This window comes from Eptesicus fuscus, chromosome 15, assembly GCF_027574615.1.
Source record: "Eptesicus fuscus isolate TK198812 chromosome 15, DD_ASM_mEF_20220401, whole genome shotgun sequence".
NCBI classification, from domain to species: Eukaryota; Metazoa; Chordata; class Mammalia; order Chiroptera; family Vespertilionidae; genus Eptesicus; species Eptesicus fuscus.
The window spans coordinates 71292915-71320848 of record NC_072487.1 but is presented as its reverse complement, the minus strand read 5'-3'; the positions used below and the strand labels follow the sequence as shown (position 1 = coordinate 71320848).

The 27934-nt window shown below is 40.7% G+C and overlaps 1 protein-coding gene across 1 annotated transcript in view; it reads left to right on the top strand.

The window, feature by feature from the left end:
• The window catches only part of PSMB7 (proteasome 20S subunit beta 7), a 52173-nt gene that overhangs the window by 10474 nt on the left and 13765 nt on the right, over positions 1–27934 (top strand). Inside the window, exon 6 of the mRNA XM_008155277.3 lies at positions 14738–14796. Within this exon, the coding sequence (XP_008153499.1) occupies positions 14738–14796 (59 nt within the window). The remainder of the gene's footprint in view (positions 1–14737; positions 14797–27934) is intronic.

The following is a 27934-nucleotide window of genomic DNA, read 5'->3' as shown; positions in this document are numbered from 1 at the left end:
CCCAGTACAACACCGCTGCTGTGATTTGGTCGTTTTACAGGTGTTACTTCATTAAGCTATTAAGCCCTGCTTCTAAATACTGAAAATATTTATACAAATTCCCGAAGGGCGTTTGTTTTGCATGCTTTCGACCGCTCTTTGTGCAGATTTTCCATCCTGCACATTAAACACAGTATTTACTGAAACAGTTTTATAGAATCAAAAGAAAATTAAAAAAATTATACACAATTCTACCACCCCAAGACAATATAACTTTTATTTTTATTTTTTTCTAATCTGAGTTCATTGGGAGAGAAGCCCTTTCCCAGAGATTGTAAAAGAAAATACAGTTTTTGTCCTGCCCTGGCTTTGTCTTTGTCTTTTTCTTTGAGTTTCTTTTCGCCATTGTTCACTTCTGAGCGGTTTGTGCACGTCTTTGCCCGTGGTAGTAGCTGTGCAGGGCTGCCTTTCTTCCAAATGAAGGCCGTCTTCTGTTGTTATTTTTGGTTCCTTTTTGCCCTCTGAGGGGCTGGGGAGCTGGATTTTGGGAGAGATTCCCAGAATTGCCAAAATTCGGTGGACTTTGTTTTAATTCATGTTACTAATTTTGGGTGAGCTACAAACTAAACCTCAAACTGTAGGTAAAATAGAGGGCCTCCTAAATGAATGGTTCCCATGGAGCATTGACATTCACTGTGGACTGAGGCTTTTCCTAAATGTAGCTTAAGTGAGAAAATGAATATTTCATGCAAACTCAAGCTTTAGTTAAATTATAAGTTTTTTTAATTATAAGAAATGAAAATATCTTTGTAATTAATCTTTTTTCTATCTGAGTGATTTGACAGTAAGAGCTGGAAGTTACAAATTACCCATAAGACAAGGGTGTCCAAATTTTGTCTACTCATGGGCCTGTGTTGGCGACTAGCCAGGCGCCTGAAGGCTACTCTTAATTTACATTGCCTAGAAGACACCTGTCTTGCCGTGTGCATCTTGAACAAGTTGGCACAGCTCATTGAGCAGAGTCCAGGAGCCTCCTCTCTGAGGACTCGCCTTCCCGAGGGTTCACTGAGGAGAAGCATCTATCAGACTCCGTATGGTGTGGCCCTTGGACAGCTTCTGTCCTAAAACCTTTTATGGACGTGATGTTGACCATGAGAGCGTCACGCATCCAGCAGCTTTCCAGCTGCTGCACCGGCAGTGTTGAGAGATGCTTTACTGACTTAATCTTTGCAAGACGGTGAGGTGGGTGCTCTTATCCCTGTCTTACAAATGAGGAAGTTGAGGCTCACAAAAGTATGCTAAGGTCACAGAGCTGGGAGGTGCATGATTGGGAGGGGCCCCCATTCACTGTGACTGTTCCCCTTGGCTGTGTTATTGCTGTGAGTGGTGTGTGGCATGTGGTCCAGAGCAAATGTGATTTGGTTCATTCTCAAAAAACAGGGGTCCCTTAAGTTTTATTTAATTATTTCTTTTTTAAGAGAATAACTTTCAAGAGACTCAGATGATCGATTAGTGTGATTGTTGAAAGCCAGGCAAGATTCTTTGACTCTTCTTTCCACTAAGGGAAAAGGATTATGGTTCTATTTTTTTATAGACAAAATGTGGGTTCTTGTAATTCTCAGATTAATTAGCTTATTCTTTTAACTTGCCAGCTTTCCTTTATTAGGCAGATGAGTGTTGTCAGGAGAAGCCTGGGGACGATCTTTTGCTATTAGTTTGGCGGTGTTCCTTGAGCAGCATTGGCAAGGTATATAAAATTTTGCTTTTTGCCCACTTATTCACATAGAGAATTAATATGAATAAAAATTCAAGCACGACATTCCTGGAAATGAGGCCCTTGGACAATTCAGGAATTCTAACTTAAGGAACAAACATTGGTATGCACCATCAGGGATGACTTGGGTCACTGTCAGACCATTCAGGTAAAATTCCATCTCCAGATAAACTGGCTATGCAGTGTCCTAATTACTGGAACGTACCTCTCAAGTCCCAATTTACAGAGCCCCCTAGCGATTAAAAAGATGCAGGACAGAGTAGTAAACATACTGCTGTCTCACCTTGTGGGCAAAAACGAGTCTCAGAAGTTGAGCTGGAACATAAGAACAACGGCAGGGAATTCAGGACTGTCATTTTCTCTGTGTTTTTACACTGAAGGACAACCTTTGTGCAAACATTTTGATATCTCCGCGTGACTCGATTTTGAAAAAGTTCCTGCGCTGTATAAAATTATTGCACTAGAAGAAGGCAAGTATTTTTCCACATTCATTTTCAACTCTTAGATCAGGTGTGAGCTCTGCAGCACTGTATGTAGTTCAGAGGCCTACATGTCAGCTTCTCAGAGGGCATGTGGACTTCATGGCTCTGGTGTTGCTGGAAATCCTTTTCATGGGCCATGTGACTCTGCAGGGGCTTCCGCAGGCGTGTGTCCCAATCAGCACTGGAGTGAGCCCCGGCCCCTGCTCTCTGTGGGTCAGGGGCTGTGCAGTGGAGGGAACCCTATTCTGGTGGGAGCTTTGTCCATACAGTAGTTGACCGTCCAGAGCAGACTTTCTGTAACCAGCTGAGGTATCACCTGTAATCCTAGAAAAAGAGACGGAAGCCCTGGCTTCAGTCCCAGCCCTGCTTGACTAGGGCTAGTCCCCTAATCTCTCGGAACCTCAACCCCTCATTTCTAAAAACAAGCTGATTGTTTTTGACTTGGGAAGATCACAGGGCGTTGGGATGCTGCAGTGTCATTTTGTGTGTGAACACGTTTCTTCCGTGCAGTGTTGCTCTTCCTGTTGCGTTTTGAGGTAGAGGGGGACAGTGAAAAGAGCTGGGCTTTGGAGTCCAGCTGGGTTCCAGTCTAAGTCCAATGTTAGCTTTTGAGTATGAGCATTGATGTCTTTTTCTGTACAATGGTGGTTAGAGGAACTGTCCCCTGGAAAATGTGCGGATTAAGTGGAATACCATATGTCAGAATCTTTATGTAGCACAGTGTGGTGTTATGTGCATGGTGTTTTGATAATTTTAGTGCTAACACATTCTCTGTGCAGGTCTGTGTACTAGGATTTCTCTGGCAGTTTTTCCTGCTTTGATTAGTATAAGATGCATTTCAGAAGATTTAAAATGTGCAATGCATAGATTTTATATTTTAAAAATTATCTGGTGTGAAATGCCAGGAATTAAACAGGGAACCAAAAGCTCATGAAAGTTGACTTAATGCATCTTGATTCCTGGTTGCTGCAAAGGTGGTACTAAGCCAATAGATGGTGCCATTTTGTTAGGAAATGAGAAAATATTTACTTCTAAAATTCATCATGTTACATACTGGGAATGTAATATAGCCAGCGCTCGCCAGTTCTTAATCTGTTCTAATTAGAGAGTGGACGTTGTTATTGATACTGCATAAAAACGTTGAATTTTAGGCAAAATGGTGAGGTATTGCATTAATATGTAGGGTGCTACTCTTCCTGTCTTTGCTGCTCTGACTTGAGTTCAGTCCTTAGTCTACAACCAAGTAGAAGTCCTGGCCAGGAGTCTCAGAACAGTTAAATGCAGTCCTTTGTTTTCAAACCCCCCTTCAGGTAACTAGTTCAGCCTTACCTGCCCTTGTTTCAGAATTGGCTCTGCTAGAGAAAAGTGCCTTTATACTCTCATAACCTAGGGCTCGACACTCTTTTACTTTTTTATTGGATAGGTAAGTGGAAAGTCATTTTATGCATCAGAAGACTTCTCACTGCAGAGTTCTTAGAACTAGGGATTTGTGTCAGCCGGATCTGTCATTACTAGCTATGTGATTTTGTGTAGGTTCCTTCACCTCTCTGAACTTTATTTTTTTTCCATCTATAAAATGGAGATAATAGACTCTAGTCCACAGATGAATTGAGAAAATATATGTAAAAGGGCTTTGCACATTTTTTACAGTAAGTAGAATTTCTTATTGTTTGCACACAGGCTCTATGGAAAAGATAAACCTTTACTTATGATTAAGACTAGATGTGTTTTATAAATTATTAATCTCTGTGGTCATTTGCCCTTGAGTGCTCTGAGGGAAATGAAAACTTGGTAAAGACCGCAAAGTTGAATAACTTGCACTTTGGGAAGTTGTTTTGGAATGTGGACCAGAGGGAAGGACGCCTTTGAAAGACCTGTCCGCCGAGACGACATTGAGCGCCCGCAGTAGGAGGGGAAGTGTGTGCCCTGCGCCCAGCAGAGCACTTGCTGACTGAGAGCCTCTGTTTCTTGGCAGGGCCTGATGATGTTGGAGTCTGCTTAAGAGAGGCATAATTTTCATCTTCGGTCTTACCCCCTAAACATAGGGTCAGGTGGCTCCTCTGTTTAAAGCAGAACCATTTTCTGTCCTCGTATCTTGTGACATTTCATTAAAATACATTAATAAAAATAAAGCCTTTCATACTTTAGGCCTGGATGCCCCGATTGTTAGTCTTTTCTTAAAAATAAGTGTCTATAACCTGTCAGGTCAATGAGAAGTTGCATTTGCAATTATAAGAAAAATCCCTGTTCCCTTAAGGTGGTATTTTAAATTATTTACTTAGAGTAAAATTTAACTCCTTTTTGACTACGTTATGTTTAAAAAAAGAACTACCTTTTTTGAGAAATTAATTTTGAGTGAAATGTTGGATGCTTTAAAAAATCTATTTCTGAGCATATTAAATGGAATATTTTTTTTATTCATTGGGAATAAAAGATAGACTCTCTGACATTGAGGTACATTTGCTGATGAAAAGGAAGCATTCTTCCCCTCACGAGGGGTTTAAATGTAATACTCAGTGCTTACTCAGGAGTGAAAACATCAAATTAAACTGTTTATGCTGACAAAGGACAAATCTGGATTTCAGCAACCCATGCAAGATTGTCTGATTGCTTGGCCTGCCTCGCCTGGAAGCTTTTGGCCAAGACTTATAATGAAATGCATGCATACAATTAAACCACTTCAAGTCGCTGTCTGAATTTTCCCGAGCCATGAGAGGTGTTCCAGTGCTCTCTAGTGGCTGGACGTGGTCCCCTGGCACCAACATTGTTTTATATTCATAAATCAGCTCTTCACACATTGGCAGCATTGGCCTCAGAGCAAGCGCCAACCGCCAGAGACTCGGCCCTGTAGACAGGAACAGAGTGAAAAATGATCCCAGTCCACGGGCTGTGGAAAGCACCAAATTTCACCCAGGACGAGTGGCCAGTGGACTAACAATGAGCACGTGTGAGTAAGCGCTCTGTCAGGGAGAGCTGACACTGATGAATTAGAAAGTTGTGTGTGTCTCCTTTATCGCTGCATATATCTGATACCTGGCAGGTCACAGTGCCAGGCAGGTCCTGGGTGCTTACAGTGGACCCTCCTTAGCAGGAGGAACAGCTTTTTTTCTCTCTGAAAAGATCTGGTTAAATTGATGTGGGGAAAAGCAGTAGAAATCCTGCTGGTTCTCAGAACTTCATGACTTTGAGAGGAGAGATTTTGAGACCTCTGTTTCCATTAAAGCTGCCAACCGGGCAACTTGCTAAGAATGATGGTATAAGATGGTCTCGGAGGACGGGGACCTTGTCTTAGAATAATTACAGTAGCTAGCTTTTATTGAGCTTTTACTATGTGCCAGGTATCCTGCTTTACACATGTCCTCTCCTTCAAGTCCCCAGCCACCCTGTGAGGAAGATGCATTCTGTCTTCATCCCCTTTGGGTGGGGGAGGGAGCTGGGCGTAGGGCTGCTTCGCTGCAGTTTCAGGGCCAGCATTCGCATTGTGCTTGACGTGATGGTGCTTCCTGGAGTAGCTTGTCAGCCTTGTGGGGTTGGGAGCGGGAACTCAGTGATGTGCTGGGGGAAACAGTGAGGAAGTGCCACTCCTGTCCCATCGGTGTGTTTCCAGAGTTGCTGCCAAGTGGGCACCTGGCATGTTTTGTTTGAAGGAAGGAGTTGGAAGTTGTCCTCAGTGGATGAGCTTAAGAACCACAAGACTGCCAAAACCGGTTTAGCTCAGTGGATAGAGCGTCGGCCTGTGGACTGAAGGGTCCCAGGTTCGATTCCTGTCAAGGGCATGTACCTTGGTTGCAGGCACATCCCCAGTAGGGGGTGTGCAGGAGGCAGCTGATCGATGTTTCTCTATCATCGATGTTTCTAACTCTCTATCCCTCTCTCTTCCTCTCTGTAAAAAATCAATAAAATATATTAAAAAAAAAAAAAAAAGAACCACAAGACTTAGGTGGGACTCTTGGCTCCACTTCTTAATGACTGTATTACCTTTAAACTAGCTGAGCCTCAGTTTCTTTGCTTGTAAAATGGGGAAATACTTACACCACTTGAGGTCAGGGTCCAGGTCCTAAAAGGCCTTCAATAAATTTTCCCCAGCCCCGTCTGAGAGTCTGTGAGCATAGACCTTAAAGCAGATTTCTACCTGCTGGCTTTCAGAACCTTCCTAGAGTTTGACTTAGAGCAGCAGGTTTTAGAAGATTATTTCAGTCTTGCCCTAGCTGGTTTGGCTCTGTGGATAGAGCGTCGGCCTGCGGACTGAAGGGTCCCAGGTTCGATTCCGGTCAAGGGCATGTACCTTGGTTATGGGCACATCCCCAGTGGGTGGTGTGCAGGAAGCAGCTGACTGATACTTCTCTCTGATCAATGTTTCTGACTCTCTATCCCTCTCCATTCCTCTCTGTAAAAAATCAATAAAATATATTTAAAAAAAAAGAAGATTATTTCAGTCTTACATTGTTTGTTCAGTATGTCTGATGACATGGTTTCTACAATTGCTGTTTGATTTAGTATTTCAATGAACTCCATAAAAATGTTTCATGTTTTAAAAAAAGCCATACAAATGAAGGTCTTTTTAAATAAATAGAGCAACTAAAAGCGTATCTTAGATGGTAATTTTTTTTTATACATTTCATATTTTTTCCTGAGTTGGGTTCTCTCAGGAAAAGTTAGGTTCAAATTGAGCTACTAATGCTGATAAACACCTTCAGTGGTTTTAGAAAATGGAGACTAATTTAATTTGTTTTGAATGGGGCTATTTTAAAATAAAGACTCATAACAGACCCTGAGTGGTATTGCTAAACAGTGAATGGCATCTGTTTAATCATTTAAAATATTTAACTAAAATCCCAGTCTCATTTGAATTTCCAAGCAAAACAACACAAATGAACTATATCCAGATGTGTGGTAATTGTTCTGCTGAAATCTGAAGAAAAGTTAGATAGCATGCTTTTTTGGGGTGGGGAGCTAAGAAAATAAAGCTGCTTTCATGCTTACTTGCTAATCTTGATTTTAAGCTTTTGGTTTTGTTTTTTAAGAGGCAACATGGTGGAATGGAAGGAATGTCGGACACTTTATTTTTTAAATTTATTTTTATTTTTTCAAAAATGTTTTTATTGATTTTAGAGAGAGAGGAAGAGAAAGGGGGAGAGAGAGAGAGAAAAACATTGATCTCACGATCAAGCCTGCAACCAGGGCATGTGCCCTGACTGGAATAAACCAGCGATCTTTGGGTGCACAGGACAACACTCGACCAGCTGAGCCACGTTGGCCACGTGTTGGACACTTTAAATTCAGATGATCGGGGCGCACATTCCCAGATTTGCTAATCTCTGGCTGTGTGATATGGGCAAATTCCTCATGGAGGTTTAGTCTCCCTGCTTCATAAAACAGGACTGCTGCTACCTGCCATGTCTGAAGAACAGACAGAACTGATGTGACTGCTTCGAAATTCCTTCAACACTATGTGTACTATGTTTGTTGTGGTCCTTTTAGTAATTTTTTTGGCCATGGAGTAGACTTCTGGATAAGTGGGATCTGGCTTGGCACTGATATGCTCAAAGGACTTCATTATGAGGATGATTTTTACCTCTAAGAGCATCCTAAGGAAAGATGCTAGTAGAGAGACATGGTGTATTTACTTGTGTGTGATGATTGATTACTGTTGTTACTTGGGACTATTGACTCATGCATGGATTGACCGTCAGACCCCTGTATACAAATTTCAGGAATAAGCGGCATGCTGCTGCTGTTACACAGCAAGACTGTGACAGCTGGTAAGGTCTTGGTCTTTTTGCTTTTTTTCCTCCCATGCTTCCGCAATGTCGAATTCTCATTTTTACCTAAGCCTATACCATAAAAAATTGCAGTTAATTCATGGTCTTTGAAGAAAAAATAGAAAGAAAAAAAGTAAGCAGAAAGTAAATAGCACCACCCAGAAATAAGGATAATATTTTATATACTTCCAGATTTGTATAATATGTATTGTATAAGCGTGTCTGTTAATATTGCTTTGGAACATGTCACCCCCTCCCCCAACTAAATATTAGATCACTAGAGGCCTGGTGCATGAAATTTGTGCACTGGAGTGGGGAGGGGGTTCCCCTCAGCCTGACCTGTGCCCTCTCCCAGTCCGGAAGCTGTCAGTCGGACATCCTTAGCGCTGCTGCGGAGGCGGGAGTGTCTCCTGTCACTGCCGCTGTGCTCACCAGCCGTGAGCCTGGCTTCTGGCTGAGAGGCACTCCCCCTGTGGGAGCACACTGACTACCAGGGGCAGCTCCTGCATTGAGCGCCTGCCCCCTGATGGTCAGTGCGCATCATAGCGACCGGTTGTTTCGCTGTTCGGTTGATTTGCATATTAGCCTTTTATTATATAGGATGGACATCTTTCCATTGCCAAAAAATATTGTCACATTTAATAAATGTATATATAGTATTTTATTATTTATTTTCCATATCTTTTGATTGTTGAATCTTTACCTCCAGTTTTTCTATTTTTTTGTTGCTGATCTAAATAGTGATTTTTTAAAATATACATAATTATATACATAATTTAGGTACTTGTCCATTAATTTCTTTAGAATAACTCTCTAGCAGTAGAATTGCTGGTTTTGAGGGTATGTATAGCTTTATGTTTTCTGATTGCTCCTTCTAAATTGCCCAATTTGGCTTCTACAAGTATGTTAGAGTGCCCATTTTACCACATCTTTGTTAGCATTGGGTATTATTCTTTTTAATCTTTGCTCATCTAAAAGGCAAAAAAAGGTTATTTAATTTCAATTTATATTTCTTTGATTAACAGTGATCTTGAACGGTGTTTCTGAATGTGTATAGGTCTCTGCCTTTGTGTGCGTGTGTGAACTGCTGTCTCAATTTTTTGTTGTGTACTGGTGTTATTTTCCCTGAGCTCTTTTCAGTTATTAATGCCCTGTATGCTGCTCTGGGTTTTGAGTTTCAGGGCTTATATTTTACGTTGTTCATACAAGTTGTTCTTTTTTAAAATTTAAGCCAAGGTCCTGTTATTACTAACAGGTATTTCATTTAAAAAAGATTGGCTGGAGATGTGGCCACTGGTGGCATTTGTGCCTACAATCCCCTCTTCTGGAGGTCAGCAGTTTAGGCACCAACAGTGGCACCTTGAAGCTCGTGGGTGAGGCAGTCCCTGACAGTGAGATGGGAGCAGAGTGTGCTTTCTGGGACTCACAGAGGCATTTGTTAAAGGAGGAATTCTTTTTTTCTTTTTTTAAAAATTTTTAATCCTCACCTGAGGATATGTTTTTATGATTTTAGAGAGAGAGAAGCATCGATGTGAGAGAGAAACATCGATAAACGGTTGCCTCCCATATGCGCCCTAACTGGGGATTGAACCCACAACCTAGGTATGTGTCTTGACTGGGAATCGAACCTGTAGCAGTTTGGTGTATGGGACGATGCTCCAAACAACTGAGCCACCCAGCCAGGGCAGGAGAAATTCTTTTAATGAGCACCCAACAGGGCAGCCAGGGCGAGGCAGTGCAGAGCAGTTCCTGGCCCCTGTGGATGAGGGCTGAGCTGTGTCTCCTTCCCTATTCTTGTCTCTCTCCACACAGCTTTGCTGCTGGGAGGTTTGTTTTTTTGGGAGTTGGGAGTGATTGAGCCCAGTGGGTGTGTGTGGGTGGTGTGGGGGAGCTTGGGGGAGCTTGGGGGAAGACAGTGGATGCAGGAGGTAAGTCAGTGGATAACTAGGTAGCCATAAACAGTGTCTTGCATAGTCATCTCTCTAAATTCTGGTCGTTGAATTGCATCTCGTTTTTCTGTTTTAAAGAGCTTTGTTCTGGAAGCCTCACTGGCTACTCAGTAACTGTGGGTGGGCTGAAAAAGGCAGCCTTGGTGGAGGTTGCTAAGGAGCAGCTACATGGAAACTACTGATGAGACAGGGAGCTTTGGTAATAAAATGCAGAAATCCAAGGAGAGCATTTCACTCTTATAATATCACAGAGATTTGGACCAGACTAGGATGTATAATAGGACATGGTTTTGTGGGTTTAAAGCCTTTTTTTCTTTTTGAAAATTGAGCTTGCTTTACATTTGAGTTTGTCTTAGATTCATCCCAGTATGGTAAATTAGGCAATAAATGTTATTTTACACTTTATCAATGCGTTTACTGCTGTCATCACTCCTTGAGGGCCAGCTCAGAGTTTCCCCAGCTCTTCCATTTGGAAGTTGTACTCAAATCAGCCAGCTTAACTCAACAAATTCTCTTTAGTGCTTGCTGTGTACCAGAAACTGCTAGGCATGGAGGATGCGGATATGAAAGGAGGATGGGCAAGTTACAGAGATGAGAGTGAAACTTTCTTGGGTGTGTGGTGGTCAGGGAAGGCTTTTGGGAAGAGGTAATCTCTCAGCTGGGGTGTGAAGGGTAAGTAGGAATTGTGTGGACTGTTAAGGGGCAAGGGACTATACTATGTGCCAAGGTGGGATAGGCTTGAGGTGGTGTGAGAATTTAGGAAATTATTGTCAGTTTTGTGCTGATGGAGTGTCAAGTGTGTGTGTAGTGGGAGGAGGAGGGGATCGAGGGAGACAGAGACCTAGTCCCGGAAGGTTAGTCATGTGTGTCTGCTCTGAACTATTGTGGCATATAGAACTTTTTGTATGAGAGAGTGACATGGACTCACAACAGAGATAGGAATTCTGCCTTGTGCTTATTAGTTCTGTAATAAATAAGAAGCTTTATCACCTCAGTGGGTTGCTATGCAGATGACTAGATGACATGATGTGCAGCACACAGTGGGTGCTCAGCAGGCGGCTCTGGTTTCTTCCCCCTTGGCTGCCTTCTCCTTACTGTAAGTTCCTTGAGGACAGGCCCCACCCACACCCGTTGCTCCCAGAGCTCATCCTCCGCTGGTGAGAAGCCTACTGTTCCTCCGATATTAGTTTCCTTCACCTGACCTGCCTCCTGTGTAAAGCAGAGGCCCCTGTACCATGTACACTGCACCCTGGCTTTTCCGTTCACTTATTCCTTAATGGGAAAGCAAATAGTCCTAATTGGTTTTGGAATAGAAAATCAGGGTAAACGTTCCTTCAAAGGATTTTTGCCTTGGTTTTGGTATGGAAGTGCCAGGTTAGGTAGGTTGATGCTGAAATAATAGAATGTCTTAGGGCATTATTATGGTTTATGGGGAAAATGGGATATAAATATTTATATGTTTTGTAGATCACAAGGCTGCTATACTAGTTTGGCATCTGATGATTTATTATACATACGTAGTTTTAAGAGGTATTGAAACAAACCTAGGAAACTTGAATGAAATTATTAAAGGATACTGGTCTCATTGAGTTTACCATCTTTTTTCTTCTTAATGGCCACTCCTTCCATCCCCAAGTTTACTTGCCTTGAAATGTGAAAATTTGCATCTTGTTCTCTGATCACTTTGGGCAGTTGCAGTCCTGTTTGAAATTCTAACTTCAGTTTTCTAAACAGCACACACACATTCAGAGTTTCCTAGAAACCTGTTGACAAAGTCAGTTGTCCTAGCACTTCTGTATATTTCTGAAAAGGGGGCGCCAAAGTCCTCATTTTTTAAAAAGCTGGGAGCAGGAGCTAATTTGCAAGTGATTTAGAAATTGTTTTTAATATTGAATCTACCTTTATTTTCAAGTTTACTTGTAGGCCACTTATTTTTGATCCCAGGGGAAATAGCATCAGGCAGTTCAGCAAGCTCCTGCTTTCCAGAAGACTGTGTGTGTGTGTGTGTGTGTGTGTGTGTGTGTGTGTGTGTGTGTGTGTTGGGGGTGCATGCCTCGTAAAGGGGGAAGCAGAAATAAAATGTAATAAGACGACCTCTGTGTCCTTTTTATGCTTATTTCTCCTACACCTTCCAGCTCTTAAAAATCAGTGTCTGATAATGCGACGTTTCCCCACACTGGATAGATACATTTTGTTCTAAGAGTTTAGATTTCGTATGTAATTTCCACTTACAGAAATTTTGTCTGCAATGTTGTTCCTAAGCAGGAAAAAATATTTTTGGATAAATGAAGAATTATATTGGGAGGGAAATATTTTTCATTTCTTGAAATGGTGGATGGAGCTAAGCAGAAGAAAATAGATGTGCCCAGGAAAAGTCAGAGTAAAACTAATTTATTTACTGTGAAACAGTCCAAAGAAAGGATGGCAAAGAAGAAAAAACAGGGTTAGTAAATTTTAAGGAAGAATGCGTTTAAGATAAGCGTGGTTTTACCTTTTACCCTTTTACAATAATTGATTCTTGTTTTCCACAAAGTTGTTAGCTCTAAGATAGATACCCGCCCTTCCCCTATCCTTTTTTTTTCACATCCATTAATGAAATGTTTTATTTAAAATTAAGATGTTTTACTTGAGTTTTCTACATCTCTCTGTAAACAACATTTTATATCTTTTTATTTTTATTTTTTTAATTTTAAGTTTTACATGTCTCCTTTTTTTCCCAATTGACCCTCCTCCCCCAACCGTTCCCATCCCGGGCAAGCCCCCCACTGCCCCAGTGTCTGTGTCCATTGGTTATGCTAATAAGCATGCATACAAGTCCTTCGGTTGCTCTCTAACCTTCCCCTTTCCTTTTTTAATGCTTATTTCTGCCTCTGGTGTGGTTACCCTGACTCTTCACAGACATATTTTTGGACCATGTCACATGCTGTTGTGTGCTCTGCAGGAGCATTTTGTAATTAAAAGTATTTTTTCCGAGATTTCTTTATTTGCATACAAAACCAGCTTGCTTTTTACTACCAAGTCTGAGATTGGTTCTTAACCTGTGCCTTAAAACAGACGCTTAGGTTACTTTTCCTCTTAATCCCTGAATCTCAGAGTAAACGTGTGACTCACAAAATATTAATAGACTATTTCCAGATATTCAAGAACACGTTTACTATTAAATTAAGAGGTTTGGTTTTGGTGAACTTGCTCTGGCATATCTGCTAGTTTTATTTGGGTGGATTACCTTAATATCTTTTTAATTTTTACTCGTTCTGAACTGCTTTTAATAGTCCTTTAAATCACCCCCCTCACCCCTTTTTTTTTGAAAGGAGAAAAAATTCTGAGAGGGGAAAACGGGGTTGCCTTTTGCTCCCAAAGCCTAAATGAATAGTCATTGCTTGTAATGCTGGTCTACACTTGACGCTTCCTGCTGCTTTAGATGTGATGTATCCGGTGCTGTGAAGGTAATGATCCTCAACCGCAGCAATATTCCGTAACAGGAGTATCTGTCATACTCATTGGGATTACCATGTTCATTGATTTGTGTCTGTAAATCTGCTGTTCCTACCCTTTAAATTTGATCTATAATTGGACCTCCTTAAATGGTTCAGATAAGGTAGTCTGTATTTTCTCAATGCAGCGTTGCTGTCAGCTTCTCCTTTTTCATTATACATTCAGCAGACTTGATAAAATCAGCAGGACACCTCATTTGAAACTGTTTAATCGCTGCCTTTTTCCTTTGCTAAACCATTGAGGTGGTCAAGCGATGTACACAAATCATTTTAAATAGAAAATATGGTTTTCTCTGTGACCCAGCTAAATAGATAGTGTTATGCAAAACAAGTTAAAAAGTAATAAATGCCAAAAAAATCTTCTAATTGGAGTAAAAAATTGTGGGCAACTCTTATCTTCTTTCTAAAAGTAGAGTATCCTGAGATATTGCCAGGACTGTAAAGACAAGATGATGGTTTTCTAAAGATTCTCTGGTTTCTGAACAAAGCCAGTTTAATTTAAAATTTCAAATAGCACTGCGCTGCCTTTTACATCGATTCTCAGGGAGCCTGTACTTATTTGTAATGCCTTTACATCCTACTTTTGTGGGGGGAAATTTGCTATCTGTTAATATCTATGCAGCATAACCTTTCAGCCATTTGCTATTGTGATAATAAATTTTTGTTTCTTTGTCTGTCATTTTGTCTACTCAGCTGTTACTCTTCAAAGTACAAACTAAAAATAATAGCTCTAAATAAATGCCACATAATAAAGTGTTTTACAGTTGTAGCTGGAATATCCTGGTGGCTGCGGCTCGCAGTCCTATTACCATTGCTGGTGCTGTAGTTCTTCCCCGAGTGTCAAGGTGACTCTACCAGGACCAGCTCATTAAAACAGTCTATTCTTTCTAACTGGCTTGGTATTTAGCGCTGTACCCAGCAGCCTGCCAAGGCACAGTTGTGGAGCACAAGACTCACGGCATAGGATATATGAAATTACGTGGCATTCACTTTTTGAAAAAAATACAAATTCACCATAACCTCATTTTCCTGCTTCAGCACTTTATTGTAAATAATTTACAATTACTACTGTCAGTAGTAGAAGTGGGGCCAGTTGCGGGTTTACCCGAGATAGTGGTAAGTGTGACTCCAGGCTTTTGAAGAGCAGTCTTTACCTGGTTCATGTGTTCCTATAGGATTAATATTTGCACTGTACTTGAATGTGACACTGGGCATGTTTTGCCATTGTTGCTGCCCCCAGGTAACTTGAGAAGCTGGGAGTTGGTAAATACACTAAAAATGCCTCTTTTTCTTACAGGTTCTGGCTCCTTGGCAGCAATGGCTGTGTTTGAAGCTAAGTTTAGGCCAGATATGGAGGTACGTAAGTCCCTGCAGTTCTATTCTTGCAAATATTTTTCCAGTTGTACGTCGAACATTTGCAAATTGCTGATTCCTCCAGAACTTGTACGGCGCTGTTGTTAGTTGGAATGCTCATTGGCACAGACACCGTGTCTGCTGAGAAGACCGGTCGCTCAGGGAAAGCGTCACTTGGAGTGGCCCTGCGTGCCTGTTGGGTGGAGGTCAGCACTGTTCAGCTTTTGGCTTTGGCTTTGGGCTGTTTAGGAGTCTTCTCGGCTGTAAAGGCTGCTGCAGTGCCGAATGTTTTCTTATGTACTAAGCTTTCTGTGTCATGGTATCTCAGAATGACAGGTTTTTGTTTTCTTACTAAGAATAGAGAAACTATGGATGTCTTTGTCTGTCACACGGACTGGCCTGAAAGTGGGGGCAATTTTAAAAATCCCTATAGATTGTTCTGCATCTGGCAGCAGAAGATGGGACGAGACCTTGAGTGTAGTGGACTGTTGTCAGTGTGATGGATCGAGTGTCTCAAACACATTTATAAAGACATTCTTTTATTATATTTTCTTTGGTGGTGGGGGAGGGTGGTATCTTCTGAATGACTTCAGCCCAAGTCTGCTTGAATGATAGATGTACCCCCATTAAGCAACCCCCTCTCTCTCCCAGATCTCCAAGAACAAGCCCACAGGTCTTGCGTTGTCACTCTCATAGGAGTGTTCATGTGCTTGGATACTTCCTGGCACCATGTTATTCCCCCCTGTGCTTTATCCTTGCCACTAAACCAGCTTGTAGGCACCCAAGTCCTGAAGCCAGCTTTCATCATGTGCTCTTGGTTTTTTGATAGATGTTAATTTTTGATGGGGAGTATTCACTTGTTTTCAACAGTAGTAGGCTGTTTATGAGTGGTTTACCCTATTTTTAATAAATAGGATGTCTCTGGCAATTACTACTTGACAAAGCTTTATGTCTAATCATCCTTGGAGAGGATTGCATATTTAAAAAAAAATTTGTTTTTGCCCTGGCCGATTTGCTCAGTGGTTAGAACGTTGGCCTGAGGACTAAAGGGTCTTGGGTTCGACTCTTGGTCAAAGGCACGTACCTGGGTTGCAGGTTTGATCCCCAGCTCTGGTCAGGGCACGTGTGGGAGGCAACCAAATGATGTGTCTCAAGTTAATTTTTAAAAAAATATATTTTATTGATTTTTTACAGAGAGGAAGGGAGAGAGATAGAGAGTTAGAAACATCGATGAGAGAGAAACATCGATCAGCTGCCTCCTGCACACCCCCTACTGGGGATGTGCCTGCAACCAAGGTACATGCCCTTGACTGGAATTGAACCTGGGACCCTTTAGTCCGCAGGCTGACACTCTATTCACTGAGCCAAACCAGCTAGGGCTCGAGTTAATTTTTTTCTCCCTCCCTTTCTCCTCCCTCCTTCCTTCCTTCTTTCTTTCCTCCCTCCCTTACATTCTCTCTAAAAATCAATGGAAAAAATATCCTCGGATGAGGATAAAAATTTTTTTTTTTTTCACTAGCTTGTCATTGGAGCATCAAGTGTCATTGGCGCTCTGAAGCTCCCTCTGCTCTGTAGGTTTAGGCCAAGTGCCCTGAGAGCCAGAGAACGTAGAGTTGTGGATGCTGCTCAGCCAGCACAGCTGTCTCCTGCCAGAAGCCACTTCGCCTTGGGTATATGAGGATAACACACATAAGTGACGTGGTTGCTGATGGCTAGATTGCTTCCCTTTCTTGGACATCTGTAGGAATAAAAATCCTGACTAAAGATAGGATTTAGCTAGGTGTTTTACGCTAAGAACAATAGTATTTTGCTCCAATTAAGAGGAGTAAACAGGTCCAAGTATCAACTATAAATGAGATTAGGATTGTGTTCTCATTTCTCAATGTGAAAATTTATTCCCATATCAGCATTATTTTCTGTTTGGGTTCTTAAATACAGAGAAAAAAGAAGATATACTAGGTCACTAAAAAGAAAAAGAAAAAACAAGGTCTTCCAGTCTGGTAACCAAAGGAGAGGCGCTCCTTCGGCTCCACAGATCCATTAGGAATAACGAAGGCAGAGGGAGAAGGATGGTGGTTTTCCTTAGAGAATTGCTTCAGTAATGTCAAGCCCTCCTTTAAACCACATTAATCTTTTCACATTTTCTTGAAAGCTTTGTCTGTTTCCAATTGATTGGGACCTCTATATGTTAAAGAAAAATGAGAATTGCAGAAAACGGAGGTATGAGGTATATTAAAAGTGACAACACTCTGCTAAAGTAATTTTACATTGTTTATTTAGAGTTTGGATTTGAAATTATTCAAAGGCCATGAATTTAATATTGACGTGATTTGGAGAAGTAAAGGGAAATGTGATCAATAATACTTCTAATACTATCAATCTGAAGACTGTATTCCTTAGATCAATTTTATCTGTAACTTGGAGAACTTCATATTCTGCGTTAGTTATGAGACTTTAAACAGGTTGTTCAAATTTCTATTTCAGGTTGATTACCTAAATTTATAATTTCAGGTGACTTTTTTTATTCATGGAAGTTATTGAAACTTGAATCAGACTGACTGACAGTCAACAAAATCATTTTAAGGTGAAGGTAGTACCTGCTTCTCCAGTGAAGTGAGTTAAACAGTAAATAGCGGGCAAATAATAGTGTAACACCTGTCAGTAGATAATACTTTAAAAATTTAAAGATGTTGATACTGAAAAAGTTGATTGTGAAGACCAGGCACCTTGCTTGCTCTTGTGAAGATGAAATGGTGCGGTGTCAGGGGCAGGCTGAGACTGCTCGCCAAGTTGAGAGGACACTGTTTTAGTGACTTTGTTGTGAAGAGAATTTGGCCAAGGTGTCATTTGGTTCTGCATTTTCATAGAAATCAGGGAAATATTTTGGTTTCAAATTTCCAACTTTTTATTTTCTGGGAAGTTTTTTTTTCTGGGGCAAGAAACCCATAACTTTTCTTGTCTATTTTGAGACTGCAGGGTTGGATGACTAAGTCCGCTCATTCCTTTCCGTAGGGGAAAGGATTCTGGACATGCCTCAAGCAGAAACCCAGGAGAGCATTGCCGCCTCTCCAGTCTCGCAGGGATTGCCAGGACAGTAACTGGTCACACTGCGCAGAGAATTGCGTTGGGACCCTTTGGTCTGCAGGCCGACGCTTATCCACTGAGCCAAACCGGCTAGGGCAGTATGAATTTTTTATTTAAAATCTCAATATTTATATTGATTATATTAAATACATACTATTTTACATTAGGTTAAATAAAAATATTACAGTTAATTTCACCAACTTTTACTTTTTAAAATGTAGATACTAGAAAATTTAAAACTGTATGTTCACATATTTCTATTGGACAGGGCTAGTCTACCATCATTTCTTGAACTTGTCATTTGTAAACCACAATTAAGATTTCTGCCACATCCAGATGCCAACTGCACTTTTTTGAATTTTTTTTCAAATTAACTCACTGTTTTATAAATTAAGGTACCATTTACTTACTGTAATGAAATGCACAGTTTGATAGGTTTTGGCATTTGTAATTAACCAAGTAATGGAGACTCAAAACCACCTAACATTTCCTTCACCTCATCGCATTCCCTCCCTCCCTCCCTTCCTTCCCTTCCTTCCTTCCCTTCCTTCCTTCCTTCCTTCCTTCCTTTTTTATAAAGATGTTTGTTTTAAATATATGTTTATTGATTTCAGAGAGGAAGAGGGAGAGAGAGACAGAAACATCAATGATGAGAGAATCACTGATCGGCTGCCTCCTGCACACCCCCTGCTGGGGATCGAGCCCACAACCTGGGCATGTGCCCTTGATCAGAATCGAACCTGGGACCCTTCAGTCCACAGGCCAACGCTCTATCCACTGAGCCAAACCGACTAGGGCGCAAATTGTCCCTTTTAATCCGTTTCCTCCCCCCTCCTCCTCACAGCCACTTCAGTTTTTGCCTTTTTAATTTAAATTTATTTTTAAAAATAGGTTTACATGTATAAAATCTTGGGTTTGATAATATTTCCCCCCCAAGACATATGAAAATGAGCACATACTATTAATATAAGTAAAAATGTATTCATTAGCACCATCATGTGTAAGCCCAGGGGTGTGCATGTTAAACTATGGGAAAACAGGTCTCCATTCCTGCCCTACTTCAGCCCTTCTCTCTTCCCTGTTCCTTGAATATACTGTGTACTTGCCCAGGAAGCCTCCTCACTGCTAGTTTCTGCCAGCAGTGCCCTCAGTTGCTTCCTCTTTTGTGTCCCTGTACTCCATTGTACACACTTGTCCCATTGTTTTATGGCTGTTTTCAGAGACATTTCCCCCCACTTGCCATTGAGAGGGAGATTTTTGAGGGCAGGAGCTGTGAAATCATCTCTGTTTTTCAGCCCCTGATGTTCAGTAGGTGTTTGTTGAGTTGAGATAGGATAACCCTGAGCTAAAGTGAAATCTGAGTCATCAAAAACCACCTGGGAAATGGAAGGGACTTTTTATTCCCCCCATCTGGGAAGTGCTGAAATTTATTTTATTTTATTTTTTAGATATCAGAGGAAGATAACTAGTACGCTTCTCAAATAATATACATTATTGGGGTAGAGTCAGACTAGCAAACACCCCATTAAGTACACAGGCAAAAGTGAAGATGGGACAAAGGGCAAATGCTCTTTGGGAAATTATAGGCCAAAAAACACACAGTGAAGCCCAGCTGGGATTCAGAAATGCCTGAGACTGGCCTCTGCTGTTTCCAGTTATCTGAGCCAGTCAGTGTCTTGCCCCAGGTAGAAACCTTGGTTTAAGGTTTCAGAGAAACTGCCAGCTAATCATGTGAGTTCATGACACATTAAAAATCCCCACCCAAATGTGACCTTCACATTGCCTTTAGTGGTCTTGTATAATTTTCATTTTCTTGCTTTTCTCCTTGCTGTTAGCCTGGAAGTTCTCCTAGCATGGTAACTGGCACACAGTAGGTATTCAGCCAGTATTTGTTGAATGAGTGGATAAAAAGGTGTTAAAAGCAACTTTGCTTAATATGTAGTTCCCAATCTGATAACGTCACCTTTAGTGTTCATAATACTTAGCAGTGATAGAAATAAAGGCATAAAAGATTTTATTACTTACTGGTGGTAATCCCATGCTTTATTTTTATTTGCAAAGGTGCGTATTTGGGAATTGTACCTATGTATTAGCAGAATAGTGCATTTTGAAAATGTGGACATTCACCTGATGACAAGACGCCAGTTAGAGGTTTTTTGGGTGGTGGTGAATTGCATGAAGCTATTCCTCCAGATTTTTTCTCCCTGTTGTTTAGGCTGGTATAAGAAGGAAGCCCTGGATTCTGCTAATTACCCACAGGCTAGCTGGACAGGAAACAAGTGATAACCACACTGTGGCCTTTTGAGTCCATTTTCCAGTTAAGTATAAGGCATTTGACCATAGTACTTGGATTATGGTGTTAGCTTCATGGGAGCATGTTTCTTGAAAATTGCTAAAAGTGCTGAAATAAAAACAGGTTGTAGCCCTAGCCGGTTTGGCTCAGTGGATAGAGTGTTGGCCTGCGGACTCAAGGGTCCTGGGTTCGATTCTGGTCAAGGGCACATGCCTGGGTTGCAGGCTCGGTCCAATGTGCAGGAGGCAGCCAATCAATGATTCCCTCTCATCATTGATGTTTCTATCTCTTCCTCTCCTTTCCTCTCTGAAATCAATAAAAATATATTTAAAAAAACAAAACAGGCTGTATTTTAGGGTGGGAAAGGAATTAAGGAAATGAATCAGATGACTTAGGTTTTCCTTTCATCCTTTTCTTTGTAAGAAGGAATGTTTTCATTTGGCCCAGTGAGAAATTTACACTCTTAAAGATTATAATTCATTAAAATGGGTAGAAGATTAATATTTAGTCTGTCAAGATTAATACTGTTCCCTCTTTGCACTAATTGTCAGAATCTCGTGCGAGGTTGCTGAAGGGTAGTGGTGTGCGGCAGGACCCTCACATCATAGGGAGATGATTCAAAGGCAAACTGTCCTGCACCCTCTGGTATCGACTTGCAAATTAGCATCTGGAATCTAATTAAACAAGCTTAATGAAAGTAGCAGCTGAATGCTGCTGGAAAAGACAATCCGCTTTCCCCCCTCTCTGGTACATATTCTGTACTATTGAAGTTGGTCACCAAACAAATCACGTGGGCACAGTTAAAAAAATTAGCATTTATTTGAAGAATAGAAACTGTTTTTCATTCTGTTATGCATTTGGCATGCTCTGGCGTCCCATGAGAGCCATGCCACAGCAGATAGTGCACAATATTTATAAATCCATGACAGGCAATAATAGCAACTTGAAAAATTCTTTTGCTAGAATCTCAAGTTGAGAGCTGCCAAAAGCTGAGAGGATCAGATCTGCAGTGGCAGCTGCTGTGCCCTACAGTTAGAATTCTAGACTTTGAAGATGCTCAACTTAAAGAAACGAAGACTGCAGGCTTCGCCAATTTTTGCAAGTTTCTAGAGCCCTGGCTCTCTGCCTTTTGAAGATGAGTTGCTGAAGCTTCTACCACTGCCTGAGGCGTGCTAACACCAGCAGGATCTTTTTTCCCCTAGTCTTAGTGTGTCTTCAGTTTTAAGTAGCACATGCTTAGTCAGTGCCAACTGTTATGGTCCCTTCTCTGGTGCAGTACCGAGGGATGAGCTCTTACCCTATACCCTTCAGAGAGAAGCTACGAAGATAGATGGTGACGTATATAAGTGCCACTTCAGCTGTCTGATTTATGGAGTCATATTTCATCACTCAGCAAGTGCTGGCCTCTAGAGAAGCCCTTATAGATTGCTAAAGATGTGAGCAGCCTTCGCCCTAAAGACTTGTGGTTATCTCACAAACGTGATGCCAAGCACCTAGCTACAGAGGAAATAGAATTAATCTGTCATTGCAGGCAGCTATGGATCCACTTTAAATAATGAAAGAGTTGATATTAATATGGTATCCTGACAGCAAATCTTAGAAGTAACTAGGTTTTTTGTTTTCTAAGTCCAGTTATAGAAAGAGACTGAAGTTATAGATTTCTTTGTGCTTTGCAGATGGACAATAGTGTGAGGGTTCGGTATTATTTTGATTTAAAAAACCCACAAAGAATCTGTTCAGTTTGGCACATAGATTGCTCCCAAAGGAAAACTGAGTATGTGAGTTCATTGTAGTTGAATGGGTACGAGAGGTCAGGAGCTAGAGTACTGGGCTGTGAGTCTGTTTCCACTGTACTTCTGCACGACTCTGGGCAAGCCACGGTCCAAGACTGTCCATCTAGAAGATGGGGACCCAGAGACCGGCCTGCAGGTTGCTATCAGGATTAGATGTGGTCTGTAAAACACCTCATGTGGTGGCTCACACAAAACTGGCTCTAAAAATACGGCAGCTGCCTCTGTTTTTATTCAGTAGTAGGATACAAACATCACATAGCAACATCTAGCATGATTATTTGTAATTGTATCAGGCTTGGTGATTTATAGCGTAAATAGATATGATTCTTTTTTCCCATCTGAAAGCTTAAAATCGGAGACAGACCTATGTAGTGGTCATAATGTCAGTGGAAGAAGCCTTTTTCACACCTAATACAGGCTGTGGAAGGACTTGCTATGGGAGAAGGTATTGAAAACAGTAATCATAATAGCCGATGCTTGTTGAGTGCTTCTACCGTGTCAGGCTTTGTTTTAACAGCCTTTTCTGCATTATCTTATTTACATTTCAATAGTCACGTGAGGTCTGTACTTAGTTATCCCCATTTTGTAGAGAGAAAAATGAGGGTACGGTGAGGTCACACAGCTAGTCAGTGATGGACTCCTGGTTTGAACCTGGTCATCTGACTTTAGAGCCCTCTGATGTAATTGATCACCGCTGTTCTGCTTTTTTGCTAGGCTTGTAAATCTTTGACAGCAGAGTGTGGAAGACTTCTTATTCCAGGGGAGCAGGGATGTGGGCTCCTTGGTCTGTCCCTTTTCTCTGAGGAGGGCTGATGGAGATGGCCAGTAGCTACACAAGTGTAGAGGAGGTCCACACACCTCTGACAAGCGGCATTGAAGGAGCCCAGGAATAGAAAGGTGCAAGGACGTTAGATTTACAGAGATATGGGGAAATAGAACTAAGTCGTTTGGCCATGGAAGATACTTTTTTTCTTCTTTGAATTCTAGATTTGTTTTCATTTCTTAACTGTCTTCTAGCCCAAATATCCTGTGGTTGCTTCCCGTCGCGCCCCCCCCCCCCAAGTTTTCAAATATTCTTTACAAGAGAGCTGTTTTTCTCTATATAGGTAATGTTCAGTTGGCATAGCCCTCTTCAAATTTAGTAATGAGACCAGGAAGTATTTAAATGTTGGTGAATGGCATTTGTCCATTTGAGGCAACTCATGAATAACTTGAACGAAAATAAAAAAATAAGCAAGGCTATCATATTTGAATAATGAGGTGCTCTTTTTTTCCCAACTGCCAAAACTTTTTAATCTTTGTCAACAATTGTTCTGTCCTCCGTCTTATTTAGGTTGCATCTGTGCGACTCTGAGCTCAGGAGCCCTGACAAGCGGCATATGAATTCTGTATTCATTAGTGATCTTGATCCAAATGCCTCTGTCCCTGCCATGGGGGCTCAGGTGTGGAAGCTGCTGGCTAATCCCACCAGCTGACATTCAGAGGTTTAATGACTCCATAGGAAGGTGACCACTTGCTGGGAGGTTTGCTGACGGAACCCACGCAGCAGACAATGGAGATCAAGGAAGACTATCAGTGTTTAGCCGAAGCACCTTCCTGTGCAACTTGAACTCTGTTGGCATCAAGCAGAGTTTTAATAAATGCAAAATTAAAAAAAATAATCTGACCTTCGATAGCTATCCTAACAATGAGTTTCCTGTCTATTGATATTGGTGGTGTTTAAGACAGTTTTTCTTGTAGCACTTTAATAGGTGTCAGTTTAATGAGCTGAACTTGACTCACTTTTGCAGATTTTTAGATTTTAAGGTTATGTTGGTCTGGTTGCTATATCTGTTTAGGTATGTTGTATGTCTGGGAAAAATCGTATAGTTAGAACCAAAATGCATTCTTACTAAATGTTTTTAGGGATTTATGCTGTCATTTTTATTTATGTGATCTCTAGCTTTTACAAAATTACTATTAGAATGTGAGTTCTTGGATTGACTTGTGACATGTCACTAGTTGTTTGACCTTTTTTAGGTCCTCTAGTCTAAAAATGTTGGATGCCTTATTATTTAATAACAGCTTCATTGAGATATAATTTGCACCCATACAGTTTACTTAAGGTGTACAGTTCAGTGATTTTTTAGTACATTCAGAGTTGTGCAAATATCACTAGAGTAAATTTTAGAATATTTTCATCACCCTCAAAAGAAACCCATACCCATTAGCAGTCACTCCCCATATCCCCTGATCCTCCCAGCCCTAGGCAACAACTAACCTACTTTTTGTGTTGATACACTTGCCTATTCTGGGCATTTCGCATGGTAGGAATCATACAATATATGGTCTTTTGTGACTGGCTTCTTTAACTTACAATATTTTCATAATATTTCATCCATGTTGTACTATGTATCGGTACTTTATTTCTTTTTTTATGGTTGAACTGTATTCCATTGTATAGACATACCGCAGTTTATTTACCCATTCATTAGTTGGTGGACATTGGGATTGTTTCCACATTTCGGCTATTAGGAGTAATGTTGCTATGAACATTTGTGTACAAGTCTCTGTGTGGCTATATATTGTCATTTTTCTTTGTATATACCTAGGAGTGGGATTGCTGAGTCATACGTTTAACCTTTTGAGGAACCGCCAGACTAGTTTCCAAAGCAGCTAGGTCACTAGCAGTTTAAGAATTCTAATTTCTAACCCTCGCCAACACTTACTATCTGTCTTTTTGATTGTAGCCTTCCCGGTGGGTGTGAATTGGTATCTCATTGTGGTTTTGATGGATTCCTTATTGGTAAGACTAATGCAACTATGAAGCTGTTTATTTTTTATTCTTTTAAAATATATTTTTTATTGATTTCAAAGAGGAAGGGAGAGGGGGAGAGAGAGATAGAAACATCAATGATGAGAGAGAATCACTGATCGGCTGCCTCTTGCACACCCCCTACTGGGGATTGAGCCAGCAACCCGGGCATGTGCCTTTCACCGGAATCGAACCTCGAACCTTTCAGTCAGCAGGCTGACGCTCTATCCACTGAGCCAAAGCAGTTAGGGCTGTGAAGCTGTTTAGATGGAACTGTTGAAACACTGGACACACTTCTTCACACACTGGATTTGGGCATTAATTGAATTGGTTGCTCATTTGTTTAGATACTGAAAGGTCCCTCTTAGAGGCTCTCCCTGAGGCTGTTATTGTCATTTGATTTTGGTGCTAATACCTGCTTATTGGCTTTCCTTAAGACCTGCAGCATTAACGTTGTAAATTGTGTCTTTATTTTTGGGTCAAAAATGTATTAATTTTCTCCCTAGTTGTATTTAATGCATTAATTTTTAGAGATGTCAGAACCCAAAGATAACATTTCTGGGGCCCTGATTAGAATTATTCTTAGTAGTCTTATCCAGTGGAATTAAATAGTTAATTTTAGAAATGAACAGATATTGAAGATGGCACTCATTTTGTTCAGTGGGTGATTTGGAGAATTACCATTGACCTTTAGAATAGATATTAATGAGAAGATCCTGTTGATGGTTAAAGCTTCTCACCAGCATCAGATATTTTGAGTTGTCCTTCTTTTAAAAAGTGAGTTTATTCTCCCAAATTTGAACCCACTGGTAGGCCAACTTTGGAGAGGCAGAAGGAACTTCTGGAGTTAAGGTTACTCCCTTGGATCTTCTTGCTCACATTTTCACCTTGTGTCGTTTTAGAAGGCAGATGCAAGTTTTCTTTGTTTTTTCACCTGATGCTTCAAAAGCAAGACTTTGCTCTCTACCGTAAGAGTTTGGAATTTCACATGAAATTGCTTCTCTTCCTTTGGTTCTCTAGGATTCCTTAGTCTTCCTTGACTTAGAAATAACCACTTACATGTCTGTTCCTCTGGCCAAGTCCATGTCTTCCTTGTTATGGTGGTGGCTCATTTTCATTTCTACCCTTGCCATTGTATTCTGCCTTTGATGAAAGTTGAAGTTCAAAGTGGGATTTTTGGGTAAGGATGTTGAAGGAAATTTTAGAAAGTTTGTTCTATTTTTCCTGTTTAGTATCAGGAAGCAAAAGGGGATTAGAAGAGAGGAGGCCAAGAAGGAAAGGTATAGTTTACCAAAATCTCCAATGAGCTGGGAATGGATTCCTCCTGGGGCCTAGGCTCTGGAATTCAAGAATCAACAAATCTTAGGAAAGTGACCTTGTATAAAATTTGAAGGTCTCTATTTCCAATTCTTTGAGGAGTAATGAAAGTACTACGAATGGTATAACTGACATAGTTATTGACTTTGAGAATTCTTCATTGATTTTTTTCTGCCAAAAATATTTCTGTGCAAATTTTTCCCTGTCTTCTACCTTACTGTGTTAAGTACTGAATTCATTTTTTTTTTTTATGAAGTCAATATGTAATCAGTCAGCAGTTACTTATTGGGGACCAACTGAATGCAAGGCATTGCACTGGGTGCTGTAACCCAGAGGTAGTATTGAAAGAGGCTGTTCGTTCTGTCTGGCAGTGGAAGTTCCTTATACAGCCATATGCAAAGTAGATTGAAAAGAGGGGGTTATTTGATTCTGTAGTAGATGGGTAATTATTTGTGATGCATTTCTTTGGAGCAGGTGTTCTATTTGAAATGTTTTCACTTTACATATTCCCTGTAACTGTGGAATGTAGAGGGAAAATATACCATATAAGAGAAATACTTTACAAAGTATATTGCTTGCTGCACCCGTGGCAAAGATCCAGCAGGCAAAAATAACTTCTTTGTGACCAGAGACTCTTTACTCAGAGAGGCAAGACTAGATTCAGGGATGATGTTGAATAGAAATAAATGTTTAGTGACTTTGAACTGTACAGGTAGAATTAAAAGGAAAATATTCTATATTCTACATCATGATATCAAAGAGAAAATGGACTTTCCCCCCTTCTCTTACCAAATTGAAATGCCTTTGCTAACTTGGGTCTCGGGGGTCATAATTTAAGGCACTAAAAATACTCCCTCTTTCTAAGTTACCTTTTTCTGTATTCAAGCCAAGCCAAGATCTGGAATGTTGTAGCTTCTTGGGAAAAGAATTAAGAAGTTCTTTTATTCATCGATTTCATTCCATTCTAGAATCTCATTTTGTAAAAATTTTGAATCACAACCACTTACTGAACAGTGCCTTTCATGGGAAGAGAGGGGATGAACCCTCCCTCCCCCATCCCTGCATTTTGTGTCAAAAGTGAGGCTGTGCGTCACAAATCCAAGAGGTCATCTGTGGTTAAAGGCTTGCAAGGTCTTGAACAATGCTTTTCTGTGTTTCTTGTATACAGACTAGAGGAACGGAAGAAGTGAAATACAGGATTGAGTGTAACTGGATGGCAGCTTAGGATCTTATAAGTTTTGCCTTGGCAGGTAATTTGGCATAAATTGTTAATGTAAATCTGGGTTAGTGGTGAAGACGTTATTTTAGTAAAAAAGATAAACTGCTGATTAATTCAGCATAGAACTCAATTACAAATTGAAAGTGTCTCTGCGGGACTCCCGGACCCTAAAGACAGCAGATGTTGAATTGATACTCCAGCATATTTCACAGTGGTATGAAATATTAACATGGTTTATTATACTTGTGTGGTGTGCGGTATCAGAAAGGGGGAGGCGGGCGGGGGGGAGGGCATGTGGGTGTGCAAAGCAGCCAAGCATCACACATTTGCTAATATACACTGAAGTGCGATTAAGAATTTTAGGAAAGTTTCTTCTTATTTTTTAAAAAAATCAAATAGCTCTGTGGAAATATTAAGTTTAAAATAACATTTAGGCTAAATATTTAAATGTGGTAGCTATCTACATTCACATTGTACATGTAAATGAACATAAAATAAAAATAGTAAACTTACTAACAGAATTTTTAAATGGTAAATGGGACCACTGCCTATAAGAGTAGGGGAACTTGGGGGCTTGAACTGTATTTCAGTGAGTTAATTGTCAGCTTTCTGGGCTGGAAAGTTTTCATGGGCTGCTGTAC